The 12774-nt window shown below is 43.1% G+C and overlaps 1 protein-coding gene across 1 annotated transcript in view; it reads left to right on the top strand.

The window, feature by feature from the left end:
* The first annotated feature begins 783 nt into the window (after nt 1-783).
* Nucleotides 784-12774, top strand: part of herc2 (HECT and RLD domain containing E3 ubiquitin protein ligase 2) — a 170942-nt gene continuing 158951 nt past the window's right edge. Inside the window, exons 1-4 of the mRNA XM_042322735.1 lie at nt 784-913; nt 4964-5073; nt 8844-8937; nt 12371-12502. Of these exons, the coding sequence (XP_042178669.1) occupies nt 5002-5073; nt 8844-8937; nt 12371-12502 (298 nt within the window). The 5' untranslated portion in view covers nt 784-913; nt 4964-5001. The remainder of the gene's footprint in view (nt 914-4963; nt 5074-8843; nt 8938-12370; nt 12503-12774) is intronic.

Genomic DNA, 12774 nt, shown 5'->3' with positions numbered 1-12774 from the left:
AACTGCATTGTTGGTTAAGGGCTTGTAAGTAAGCATTTCACTGTAAGGTCCACACCTGTTGTGTTCGGCGCAACTGACATACAATTTGATTTGAAACTATTATGCAATCAATGAGTAGTAATGATGCAGTATGTTTTTATTTTTGTATAATTTAAATTTAACCAGTTTAACCAGTTAAGAACCAATTCTTATTTACAATGAAGGCCTACCCTGGCCAAACCCGGACGACGCTGGGCCAATTGTGCGCCACCGTGATTGGATTCCCAATTGGATTCCCAATCACGGCTGGATGTGATGCAGCCTGGATTCGAACCAGGTACTGCAGTGTCTTAGACCACTGCACCACTCGGGTTACGTATATTAGAAAAATATGCCTAATTTAAAACATGATCATGTAGACTACTTCAGCTAAAACATGCCAGGAGGTGAAGCTGTAAACTAGACTACTTACTGGAGAGAGTACCGCAGCACCGTACGCCATCTTTTAGATAGGACCCACCTAAAAAATAATGAAACACATGCAGTGTTTGTATGATACCATTAAGAGTCATCACCCTCTGATTTGCCGTGAATGCAGCATTCTGTTTTGCGGCGAAATCACGGTATTATTCATATGAAAACGTTCGTTTATGACCTTATGAGACAATTTAAATAAGGGAACGTTCTCTAAAGTTGTAGTGACGTTCGTTCAATAATTAGGCTACTTCAAGGAAACAAGGGAGGAATGAAGGATGCATGCACAATATTCCAACACGTCCCGGTGACTGGCTGTAGTCTGGCTACGTCATCTGTTTCGACGCCCTGGAAGGTTCAGCTGTCAATCATATATGGGTCCAATATGGACGACCTGGTAATGCAGCAAAGCCCGTGTTAGGACTGGAGGGGGCCAGAATAGAACAAGAAAAACTTGCAAGTAAGGACAAAACTAATTGTATACATTTTGTCGTATAAATGTAGATGAAGTGAGCGACATCGGCGAGTGTATAGGATGTGAAACGCTTCTGTCCTTGCAGTTGTTATGACCTAGCGCGTTAAGTTAGTTAGCTTGGATGCAGCTAGCCGCATCGCTAAAGTAAACTCATGTATTTATGGTTAACCGAACACTAACGCTAGTATGATTACACAGCAAGTATCCAACAGTTTAGCTAAAACAAGTGTGTGGTAACTAGTGTAGATATGTTTTGTAGCTATAACGTTGTCTTACTGTCGAAGTAAAATATAGCTAGCCAAACAGTAGCCTGCAGATCCGAACCGCTTTGCTTACAGCTGCACTACGGTCGGACATCATTCCCGTATTATATAAAGACACCGCGGAGCCGGCGGTAGATAAGGCTCGGAGAAAATGTACCTCTATCCGGGGATGATAAATACATTATACTCCGAATTGTCCAAATAGCCCAACTGTTAACGTTACACGGAGAAGATTGAACGGCGGATAGCTCGTTTTCCGGACCACGGTCCTTTTTTTTTGTCCTCATGATAGAAGCCACAGCAGCCATCTTGGAACGGCGGTGTCAGCCAATCAGCGCCTTTGTTGTTCAACGCGACCCCATTCCATAATGGCTGCTCCTGCTAGCTTAGCACAATGACAATATCTGCTAGTTTACATAAACGAGCAGTCGTTCAGTCTTTACATGTAATTAGGAAAAGTCGGAGTATAACGCATTTTCAAATTTCAAATCATAGTTTATTGGTCACGTACACAGATGTGCAAATCAAATTTTATTTGTCACATACACATGTTATCGTAATAATGATTGTGCCATATTGTTGTTGTCGTGTTGTGTTGCTGCCATGCTGTGTTGTCATGTTGTGTTGCTGCCATGCTGTGTTGTCATGTTGTGTTGCTGCCATGCTGTGTTGTCATGTTGTGTTGCTGCCATGCTGTGTTGTCATGTTGTGTTGCTGCCATGCTGTGTTGTCATGTTGTGTTGCTGCCATGCTGTGTTGTCATGTTGTGTTGCTGCCATGCTGTGTTGTCATGTTGTGTTGCCATGTGTTGCTGCCTTGTTATGTTGTTGTTGTCTTAGGTCTCTCTTTATGTAGTGATGTGTCTCTTGTTGTGATGTGTTTTGTCCTATATTTCAATTTTTATAATCCCAGACCCCCGTTGCTTCGTTAAATATAGGTAACGTAAATAAAAGAGAACCGCAGGTGCAGCGAAATGCTTGTGTTTCTAGGTCCAACAGTGCAGTGATACATAGCAATAATAATACAAAAATACACATAACCCACAAAATTTAAGAAATATCAGAACGAGCAATGTCAGAGGCGGGAATATAAATACACTGAACAAAAATATAAAGGCAACAATTTAAACGATTTTACTGAGTTACATGGACATGCTGCCAAATTCTCTAAAACAACATTATGGCTTATGGTAGAGAAGTTAACATTACATTCTGTGGCAACAGCTCTGCTGGACATTCATGCAGTCAGCATGCAAATTGCACGCTCCCTAAAAACTTGACATATGTGGCATTGTGTTGTGACAAAACTGCACATTTTAGAGTGGCCTTTTGTTGCCCCAAGCACAAGGTGTGTAATGATCATGCTCTATTACCAGCTTCATTTTCCACACCTGTCAGGTGGATGGATTATCTTGGCAAAGGAGAAATGCTCACTAACAGGGATGTAAACACATTGGTGCACAGCATTTGAGAGAAACATGCTTTTTGTGCATATGGAAAAATGTATATTTTTGTTCAGTGTGTGTGTGTAAAGACAGTATGGACATGAATAGAAAAGGTGTGTATAGCAGTAGTTACAGTGCCTTAAAGCATTTCTTCACATTTTATTGTGTTACAAAGTGAGATTAAATCTATAAACATTTAATTTTTTGAATTACATTTTTTATTTTTTTAATACACCTCTGATAACTAAATTGCATGAGTATTCAGACCCTTTGTTTAGGCATGCCTTAATTTAGGAGTAACATTTGGCTTAACAAATCACATAAGTTACATTTCACTCCGTGTGAAATAACATGATTTTTGAATGACTGACCCTTCCATCTCGGGGATTTGAACTTGCAACCTTCCGGTTACCAGTCCAACGCTCTAACCTCTAGGCTACCCTGCAACATGGCACTAAATACTTTAACTGACTTGCCTAGTTAAATAAATAAAGGACTTGTGTTTGGGGCAAATCAAACACAGCGCATCACTGAGTAACTGCCTCATTTTCAAGCCTGGTGGTGTCTGCATCATGGCGTGGGTAAGCGTGACATTGGCAAATACTGGGTCGTTTTTCAGGATTAAAATGCCAAATGTGTTTCTAACCTATTGACTCAGGAAGCTGAATACTTATGCTATGTATGTATACAGTACCTTGACAGTGCTGCGCCTTCTTCACGATGCTGTCTGTGTGGGTGCACCAATTCAGTTTGTCTGTGATGTGTACGCCGAGGAATACTTATGCTATGTATGTATGTACACAGTGCCTTGACTTTTTCCACATTTTGTTACGTTACAGGATTAAATAAAATAAAAATCCTCATCAATCAACACACAATATCCCATAATGACAAAGTGAAAACAGGTTTTTAGACATGTTTGCAATAGTATTCAAAATAAAAAAACTGATACCTTATTTCCATAAGTATTCAGACTATGAGACACAAAATGTAGCGCAAATGCATCATGTTTCAGTTGAGCATCCTTGAGATGTTTCTACAACTTGATTGGAGTCCACCTGTGGTAAATTCAATTCTGAGAGTCTTCAGGTGCCTTTTAGTAAACTCCAAGCAGGCTGTCGTGTGCCTTTTACTGAGGAGTGGCTTCCAACTGGCCACTCTACCATAAAGGCCTGATTGGTGGAGTGCTGCAGAGATGGTTTTCCTTCTGGAAGGTTCTCCTTCCAGAAAGTTCTCCCATCTCCACAGAGGAACTCTAGACAAAATACAGAGTAAAGGGTCTGAATATTTAAGTGTGTAAATGTGATCTTGTTTAAATTATTTTTTATTTGTAATAAATTGGAAAAAATAAAATAACCTGTTTTTGCCTTAATCCATTTAGAATAAGGCTGTAACGTTAAAATAATGTGGGAAAAGTCGAGTGGTCTGTATTGTCTCAGTGGATGTAAAAACAGACCTCCATTTGCCTGCGGTTTTGAGGTGAAGAGAAATGTTACTTTGAGAAGCTCCACAGCTCATTAGTGGTAGTGAGGTAAGACCATCAGAAATACTATCACATGGGCACATTTCTAAGCCTACATTTGCGTGCAGGCCAGGTACCCCAGACCTACTTCTATGTCCTTACTCAACATTGCCAGGAACGCTTCAAACAAAAGACAATTAATAAATTGACAACTGATAAATGAAATAAACCAAAACTTGTTTTTCACGAGTGTATCCCAGGTTGTGAGTCTGCAAACGTGTCCCCCTCCGACAATGAGAGCAGGAAGACTGTAATAATAATAAACATTGAATGAATTAACAGAAATGACTGAAACCAAACAAACGTAGATTAAAACTGCTGTGTGTGAACTGTACTGTGTGCTTTAGCTTGGAAAATACGACCACATGATGATGTTACAGCATTGTGGCTGTTTTCCTGAAGAAGTTAAATTCACTTCAGGGACGATAACGTACTTTATGATTCCTTGGCCATGATGATAAGATGAAAGTACTAAATATTGCTGTCTCTGGCTTTTGGGCAAGTCAAACGGCTAACCCCATTGCGAGCTAGCTTCATCAGCTACCTAGTTACCCCAATTTTGTTTGCCAGATATTACGGCTCTATGTGGCTGGCATTATGCAACCGTTTACTATTATTGGCCCCCACAAAATAATTATTTAATTGTTAAAAATAGTCCTGCCCTTGTTACAAACATAGCTAGCTTGCTAACGTGTTCGCTAGCTGAGTATGGTCACCTAGGAAACAGGCTTTTAAAATGTCAAAGATAGCTAGCTGCTGATGTACTGAGGCCGTATTTGTGTTGAATAATTTTCTTCTATTTCTAGGGTTTGGTACGGTTGCAGCCAGGAGAGAAAACGTAAATATGCCTACTCCGTATTTTACCCTGGATGCCCAACTGAGGTTCCATGACAAATGGCTGAAGATAGACTTGCAGGTAAGACCCCTGCTCTCTTCACAGCCATGAGACCTCTTTGCTGGAAAGCAGGCCTATTGTACAATGAAACAGTGATCGTTTTCACTCTTTAAACATGCTGACACCACCTTTTATTATTTAAAACCTTGAACATGGAGGTAGATGTGTTGCCTAGAGATGAACACCCTGCAGGGGTCGCCAACCCGTCCTCCTGCAAGGCTACTGGGTGTGTAGGCCCCACACAATACACCTGATTCCAGGTTATTTATTATGTTTGCTTTCAGTTCTCTTCTGTATTTTGGAGTAATCTAGTGAGACTGACTGGGCCTCTGATCTCAGATGGAAGATTAGCCCAGTTACCCTGTGGTAGTGATGGTATTATCGGGCCAATGAATCGGACTTCCTCAACCCGTCTATATCCAATATGTTCAAGATAAATGAAGACATTGATTCCTCAGTAATGCGGTGGTCTTACCGTGTCTGCCAGCATGTTAGGTAGGCTCATGCTGGTTTTCGATCAAAGCTGCAGAACTCCAGCATTGGGTCCACTGCAGTGTAAAGGGGATACTTCAGGATGTTGGCAATGATGCCCTTTATCTACTTCCCCAGAGTCAGATGAACTTTAACGCAATTGAGGAGAAGTCTATGGGTTTCTGCCAGCGGAGTTGGCTATATGGCCTCATTGACCAAATCCTTGAAGTGTCCCTTTTAGACATTCAAGCTGACTGTGTGAAATGATGCAATGTGATGTATGTGTTTGTGTTTGTTTTTCTTCCCGACATTTGATCTAGTATTGCACAAGTATTCCTCTAAATGCTTGTTACCATAATTAGACTGGCAGCTCTCAATGATGTCCAAGTGTGTATCCCAAATGGCAGCCTGTTTCGTATGTAGGCCCACAGGGCTCTGGTCAGAAGTAGTGCACTATATAGAGAATGGGATGCTGTTTAGGATGCAGGCTGAGAGTTTTCCAGTTCCTTCCTGTCCGACACATGACTTGGATGTTCGTCTGCCTGGTGTCGGCCATGTTATTGACATTGGAAGCTGAATCTTTGAAAGCCTGTTTTGGCTGTTAGTCCATTTTAGTCAATAGGTCTTGGATTACTTGATGAAGCAATGTGAGTAGCGTAAGCCTTTATTTCTTCACTCATTGACACATGGACTGGCAGGCAGATCAAACTGTAAGAGGATCATTTCATTGCCCTGTTTTCCCAGACCTTCAAATGGCACGCTATTCATTCAGTAACTTCAGCAATATATCTATCAGCCTACTGCCCACATTATGTCCCTGACAACGTTATTCAGCCTACTGCCCACATTATGTCCCTGACAACGTTATTCAGCCTACTGCCCACATTATGTCCCTGACAACATTATTCAGCCTACTGCCCACATTATGTCCCTGACAACGTTATTCAACCTACTGCCCACATTATGTCCCTGACAACGTTATTCAACCTACTGCCCACATTATGTCCCTGACAACGTTATTCAGCCTACTGCCCACATTATGTCCCTGACAACGTTATTCAGCCTACTGCCCACATTATGTCCCTGACAACATTATTCAACCTACTGCCCACATTACCCCTGACAACGTTAACCTACTCAACCTACATTATTCAACCACATTATTATGTCCCTGACAACATTATTCAACCTACTGCCCACATTATGTCCCTGACAACATTATTCAACCTACTGCCCACATTATGTCCCTGACAACATTATTCAACCTACTGCCCACATTATGTCCCTGACAACGTTATTCAACCTACTGCCCACATTATGTCCCTGACAACGTTATTCAGCCTACTGCCCACATTATGTCCCTGACAACGTTATTCAACCTACTGCCCACATTATGTCCCTGACAACGTTATTCAGCCTACTGCCCACATTATGTCCCTGACAACGTTATTCAACCTACTGCCTATTCATATTTTTCATGTTTGACAGATTGTTGGTGAACCTGCTGTAGTCTATAATATATTGGATGCTGACAAGGTCCAAATCTGGTTCTTGAAGAACAAGAGGCTTTATCAATCTGTCCAAGAATAAACCCTTTGGAAACGCTCCATGTTGCCCTCTTGCTTCAATAAAATACAATAATACTACCGGCACCCTATTCCCTATATAATACACTACTATAGACCAGAGCCCTATTCCCTATATAGTGGCACTACTATAGACCAGAGCCCTATTCCCTATATAGTGGTACTACTATAGACCAGAGCCCTATTCCCTATATAGTGGTACTACTATAGACCAGAGCCCTATTCCCTATACAGTGGCACTACTGTTGACCAGAGCCCTATTCCCTATACAGTGCACTACTGTTGACCAGAGCCCTATTCCCTATACAGCGCACTACTGTTGACCAGGGCTCCCTATTCCCTATATAGTGCACTACTGTTGACCTGGGCTCCCTATTCCCTATATAGTGCACTACTGTTGACCTGGGCGCCCTATTCCCTATATAGTGCACTACTGTTGACCTGGGCGCCCTATTCCCTATATAGTGCACTACTGTTGACCAGAGCCCTATTCCCTATACAGTGCACTACTGTTGACCAGAGCCCTATTCCCTATATAATACACTTCTATAGACCAGAGCCCTATTCCCTATATAGTGGTACTACTGTTGACCAGAACCCTATTCCCTATACAGTGCACTACTTTGACCAGAACCCTATTCCCTATATAATACACTTCTATTCCCTAGACTACTGTTGAGCCCTATTCCCTATATAGTGGTACTACTGTAGACCAGATCCCTATTCCCTAACCCCAGAACCCTATTCCCTATATAGTGCACTACTTTAGACCAGAACCCTATTCCCTATACAGCGCATACACTTCCCTATAGTGCACTACTAGAGCCCCATTCCCTATATAGTGCACTACTGTTGACCTGGGCCCTATTCCCTATATAGTGCACTACTGTTGACCTGGGCTATTCCCTATATAGTGGTACTACTGTTGACCAGAGCCCTATTCCCTATATAGTGCACTACTTTAGACCAGAACCCTATTCCCTATATAGTGCACTACTTTAGACCAGAACCCTATTCCCTATATAATACACTTCTATAGACCAGAGCCCCATTCCCTATATAGTGCACTACTGTTGACCAGAGCCCTATTCCCTATATAGTGGTACTACTATAGACCAGAGCCCTATTCCCTATATAGTGCACTACTTTAGACCAGAACCCTATTCCCTATATAGTGCACTACTTTAGACCAGAGCCCTATTCCCTATACAGCGCACTACTGTTGACCAGAGCCCTATTCCCTATATGACCTATAGACCAGGGCTCCCTATTCCCTATATAGTGCACTACTGTTGACCTGGGCTCCCTATTCCCTACTGTTGACCTGGGCTATTCCCTATATAGTGCACTACTATAGACCAGAGCCCTATTCCCTATATAGTGGTACTACTATAGACCAGAGCCCTATTCCCTATATAGTGGTACTACTATAGACCAGAGCCCTATTCCCTATATAGTGGTACTACTATAGACCAGAGCCCTATTCCCTATACAGTGCACTACTGTTGACCAGAGCCCTATTCCCTATATAGTGCACTACTGTTGACCTGGGCGCCCTATTCCCTATATAGTGCACTACTGTTGACCTGGGCGCCCTATTCCCTATATAGTGCACTACTGTTGACCTGGGCGCCCTATTCCTTGGCTAGGCCGTTGTTGTTCTGACTGTTTCGTGTGGGTATGTTTTGAAAGGCACAGTATAAACTTTTAAGTTGCTGTGTTTTCCTGTGGCAGCGAGTGTTCTCTCCAGAAGGGCTGAGTGAGATGTGGAATGAGATGGTGAAGGATGAAGAGATCACTTTCAATGGAGAAGAATCATCTCACCCAGGTAGGAACTACAATACCCATCTACCCTGTACCTTTTCATGACAACAATACCCCTGAACCTTTTAAATATATTAGAATGTATATTATTATTTTTAAAAAAACATGTTTTTCTATTTTTATTTATTTGTAATAATGACAATTACAACAATACTGAATGAACACTTATTTTAACTCAATATAATACATAAATCTATTTAGTCTCATAAATAATGAAACATGTTCAATTTGGTTTAAATAATGCAAAAACAAAGTTTTGGTTAAGAAAGTATTTCGTATTGCGTCAGACAACAACATTGACGAATACGCTGATTCGGTGTGCGAGTTCATTAGAACGTGCGTTGAAGATGTCGTTCCCATAGCAACGATTAAAACATTCCCTAACCAGAAACCGTGGATTGATGGCAGCATTCGTGTGGAACTGAAGGCGCGAACCACTGCTTTTAATCAGGGCAAGGTGTCTGGTAACATGACTGAATACAAACAGCCTTGCGGAGGGAATAGCTGCACTATCAAACAAGCTAAGCGCCAGTACAGAGACAAAGTAGAATCTCAATTCAACGGCTCAGACACAAGAGGCATGTGGCAGGGTCTACAGTCAATCACGGACTACAGGAAGAAACCCAGCCCAGTCACAGACCAGGATGTCTTGCTCCCAGGCAGACTAAATAACTTTTTTGCCCGCTTTGAGGACAATACAGTGCCACTGACACGGCCTGCAACGAAAACATGCGGTCTCTCCTTCACTGCAGCCGAGGTGAGTAAGACATTTAAACGTGTTAACCCTCGCAAGGCTGCAGGCCCAGACGGCATCCCCAGCCGCGCCCTCAGAGCATGCGCAGACCAGCTGGCCGGTGTGTTTACGGACATATTCAACCAATCCCTATACCAGTCTGCTGTTCCCACATGCTTCAAGAGGGCCACCATTGTTCCTGTTCCCAAGAAAGCTAAGGTAACTGAGCTAAACGACTACCGCCCGTAGCACTCACATCCGTCATCATGAAGTGCTTTGAGAGACTAGTCAAGGACCATATCACCTCCACCCTACCTGACACCCTTGACCCACTTCAATTTGCTTACCGCCTAAATAGGTCCACAGACGATGCAATCTCAACCACACTGCACACTGCCCTAACCCATCTGGACAAGAGGAATACCTATGTGAGAATGCTGTTCATCGACTACAGCTCGGCATTCAACACCATAGTACCCTCCAAGCTCGTCATCAAGCTCGAGACCCTGGGTCTCGACCCCGCCCTGTGCAACTGGGTACTGGACTTCCTGACGGGCCGCCCCCAGGTGGTGAGGGTAGGCAACAACATCTCCTCCCCGCTGATCCTCAACACTGGGGCCCCACAAGGGTGCGTTCTGAGCCCTCTCCTGTACTCCCTGTTCACCCACGACTGCGTGGCCACGCACGCCTCCAACTCAATCATCAAGTTTGCGGACGACACAACAGTGGTAGGCTTGATTACCAACAACGACGAGACGGCCTACAGGGAGGAGGTGAGGGCCCTCGGAGTGTGGTGTCAGGAAAATAACCTCACACTCAACGTCAACAAAACTAAGGAGATGATTGTGGACTTCAGGAAACAGCAGAGGGAACACCCACCCATCCACATCGATGGAACAGTAGTGGAGAGGGTAGCAAGTTTTAAGTTCCTCGGTATACACATCACAGACAAACTGAATTGGTCCACTCACACAGACAGCATCGTGAGGAAGGCGCAGCAGCGCCTCTTCAACCTCAGGAGGCTGAAGAAATTCGGCTTGTCACCAAAAGCACTCACAAACTTCTACAGATGCACAATCGAGAGCATCCTGGCTGGCTGTATCACCGCCTGGTATGGCAACTGCACCGCCCTCAACCGTAAGGCTCTCCAGAGGGTAGTGAGGTCTGCACAACGCATCACCGGGGGCAAACTACCTGCCCTCCAGGACACCTACACCACCCGATGCTACAGGAAGGCCATAAAGATCATCAAGGACATCAACCACCCGAGCCACTGCCTGTTCACCCCGCTGTCATCCAGAAGGCGAGGTCCGTACAGGTGCATCAAAGCTGGGACCGAGAGACTGAAAAACAGCTTCTATCTCAAGGCCATCAGTCTGTTAAACAGCCACCACTAACATTGAGTGGCTACTGCCAACACACTGTCAATGACACTGACTCTACTCCAGCCACTTTAATCATGGGAATTGATGGGAAATGATGTAAATATATCACTAGCCACTTTAAACAATGCTACCTTATATAATGTTACTTACCCTACATTATTCATCTCATATGCATACGTAGATACTGTACTCTATATCATCGACTGCATCCTTATGTAATACATGTATCACTAGCCACTTTAACTATGCCACTTGGTTTACATACTCATCTCATATGTATATACTGTACTCGATATCATCTACTGTATCTTGCCTATGCTGCTCTGTACCATCACTCATTCATATATCCTTATGTACATATTCTTTATCCCTTTACACTGTGTATAAGACAGCAGTTTTATTTTTTTTTTGGAATTGTTAGTTAGATTACTTGTTCGTTATTACTGCATTGTCGGAACTAGAAGCACAAGCATTTCGCTACACTCGCATTAACATCTGCTAACCATGTGTATGTGACAAATAAAATTTGATTTGATTTGAAAGTAAAAGTGCGATATTTGCCATATAAAATTCCTTGCTCAGAACATATGAAAGCTGTTGCTTCCATATACCCTGTTAAGAAGTTTTAGGTTGTAGTTATTATAGGACTATTTCTCTCTCTACCATTTGTATTTCATGTACCTTTGACTATTGGATGTTCTAATAGGCACTTTAGTATTGCCAGCCTAATCTCAGGAGTTGATAGGCTTTTTGGGGATAGGCGTCCCATTGTCGGGACAGTTGTGAATCATGCAGCACCTTGTGTCACCATCGCAGATTCTAGAGAAACAACAAATGTCGGAACATATAAGTGTGTTATATCGGCTGAAAGCTTACATTTTTGTTAATATAACTGCACTGTCCAATTTACAGTAGCTATTACTGTGAAAAAATGCCATGCTATTGGTTAAGGAGAGCTCCTAACAACAAAACACTTTTTTTCACTGCGATAGGTTTGATAAATTCACCTCTGAAGGTAAAATGTGTACTTACATTCTGAAGTCTTGCTCTGATTAATCATCCAAAGTGTCCCAGAGATAACATGAAGTGTCGTTTTGTTAGATAAAATACTTTTTCATATCCTAAAAAGGTCCATATAGAATGCGCAATCAATTTTTTTTCCCCCACTTGTTCAATTTGCAAAGAAAGGAATCTGTGAATCTCACCCTAAATGTTATTTCAACCAGTCAAATCACGTTCATATTTATTCCTCAGAGATCCTAGAACGTAACCAGACTTCACTATATAATTAGTGGTGTATGTTTGTCTCCTCCCTCCAGAAGACTGCACTGATTGCTTCGGTACTCAGAAGAAGGATGAATCCAACGATAAAGAGAAGAAGGAAGCGGAGGAAGTGTCGACATCTGTCCATCACTCTATCATCGAGACATGGGACTGGGGGCGGCAGCCAGGTGGGTGTTTATCCGCCATCGAGACATGGGACTGGGGGCGGCAGCCAGGTGGGTGTTTATCCGCCATCGAGACATGGGACTGGGGGCGGCAGCCAGGTGGGTGTTTATCCGCCATCGAGACATGGGACTGGGGGCGGCAGCCAGGTGGGTGTTTATCCGCCATCGAGACATGGGACTGGGGGCGGCAGCCAGGTGGGTGTTTATCCGCCATCGAGACATGGGACTGAGCATGGGATCCGCCATCGAGACATGGGACTGGGGGCGGCAGCCAG

The sequence above is a fragment of the Oncorhynchus tshawytscha genome, linkage group LG05 (assembly GCF_018296145.1).
Source record: "Oncorhynchus tshawytscha isolate Ot180627B linkage group LG05, Otsh_v2.0, whole genome shotgun sequence".
Lineage (NCBI taxonomy): Eukaryota > Metazoa > Chordata > Actinopteri > Salmoniformes > Salmonidae > Oncorhynchus > Oncorhynchus tshawytscha.
The sequence above is the reverse complement of the archived record's forward strand: the minus strand, read 5'-3'. Positions and strand labels throughout refer to the sequence as shown.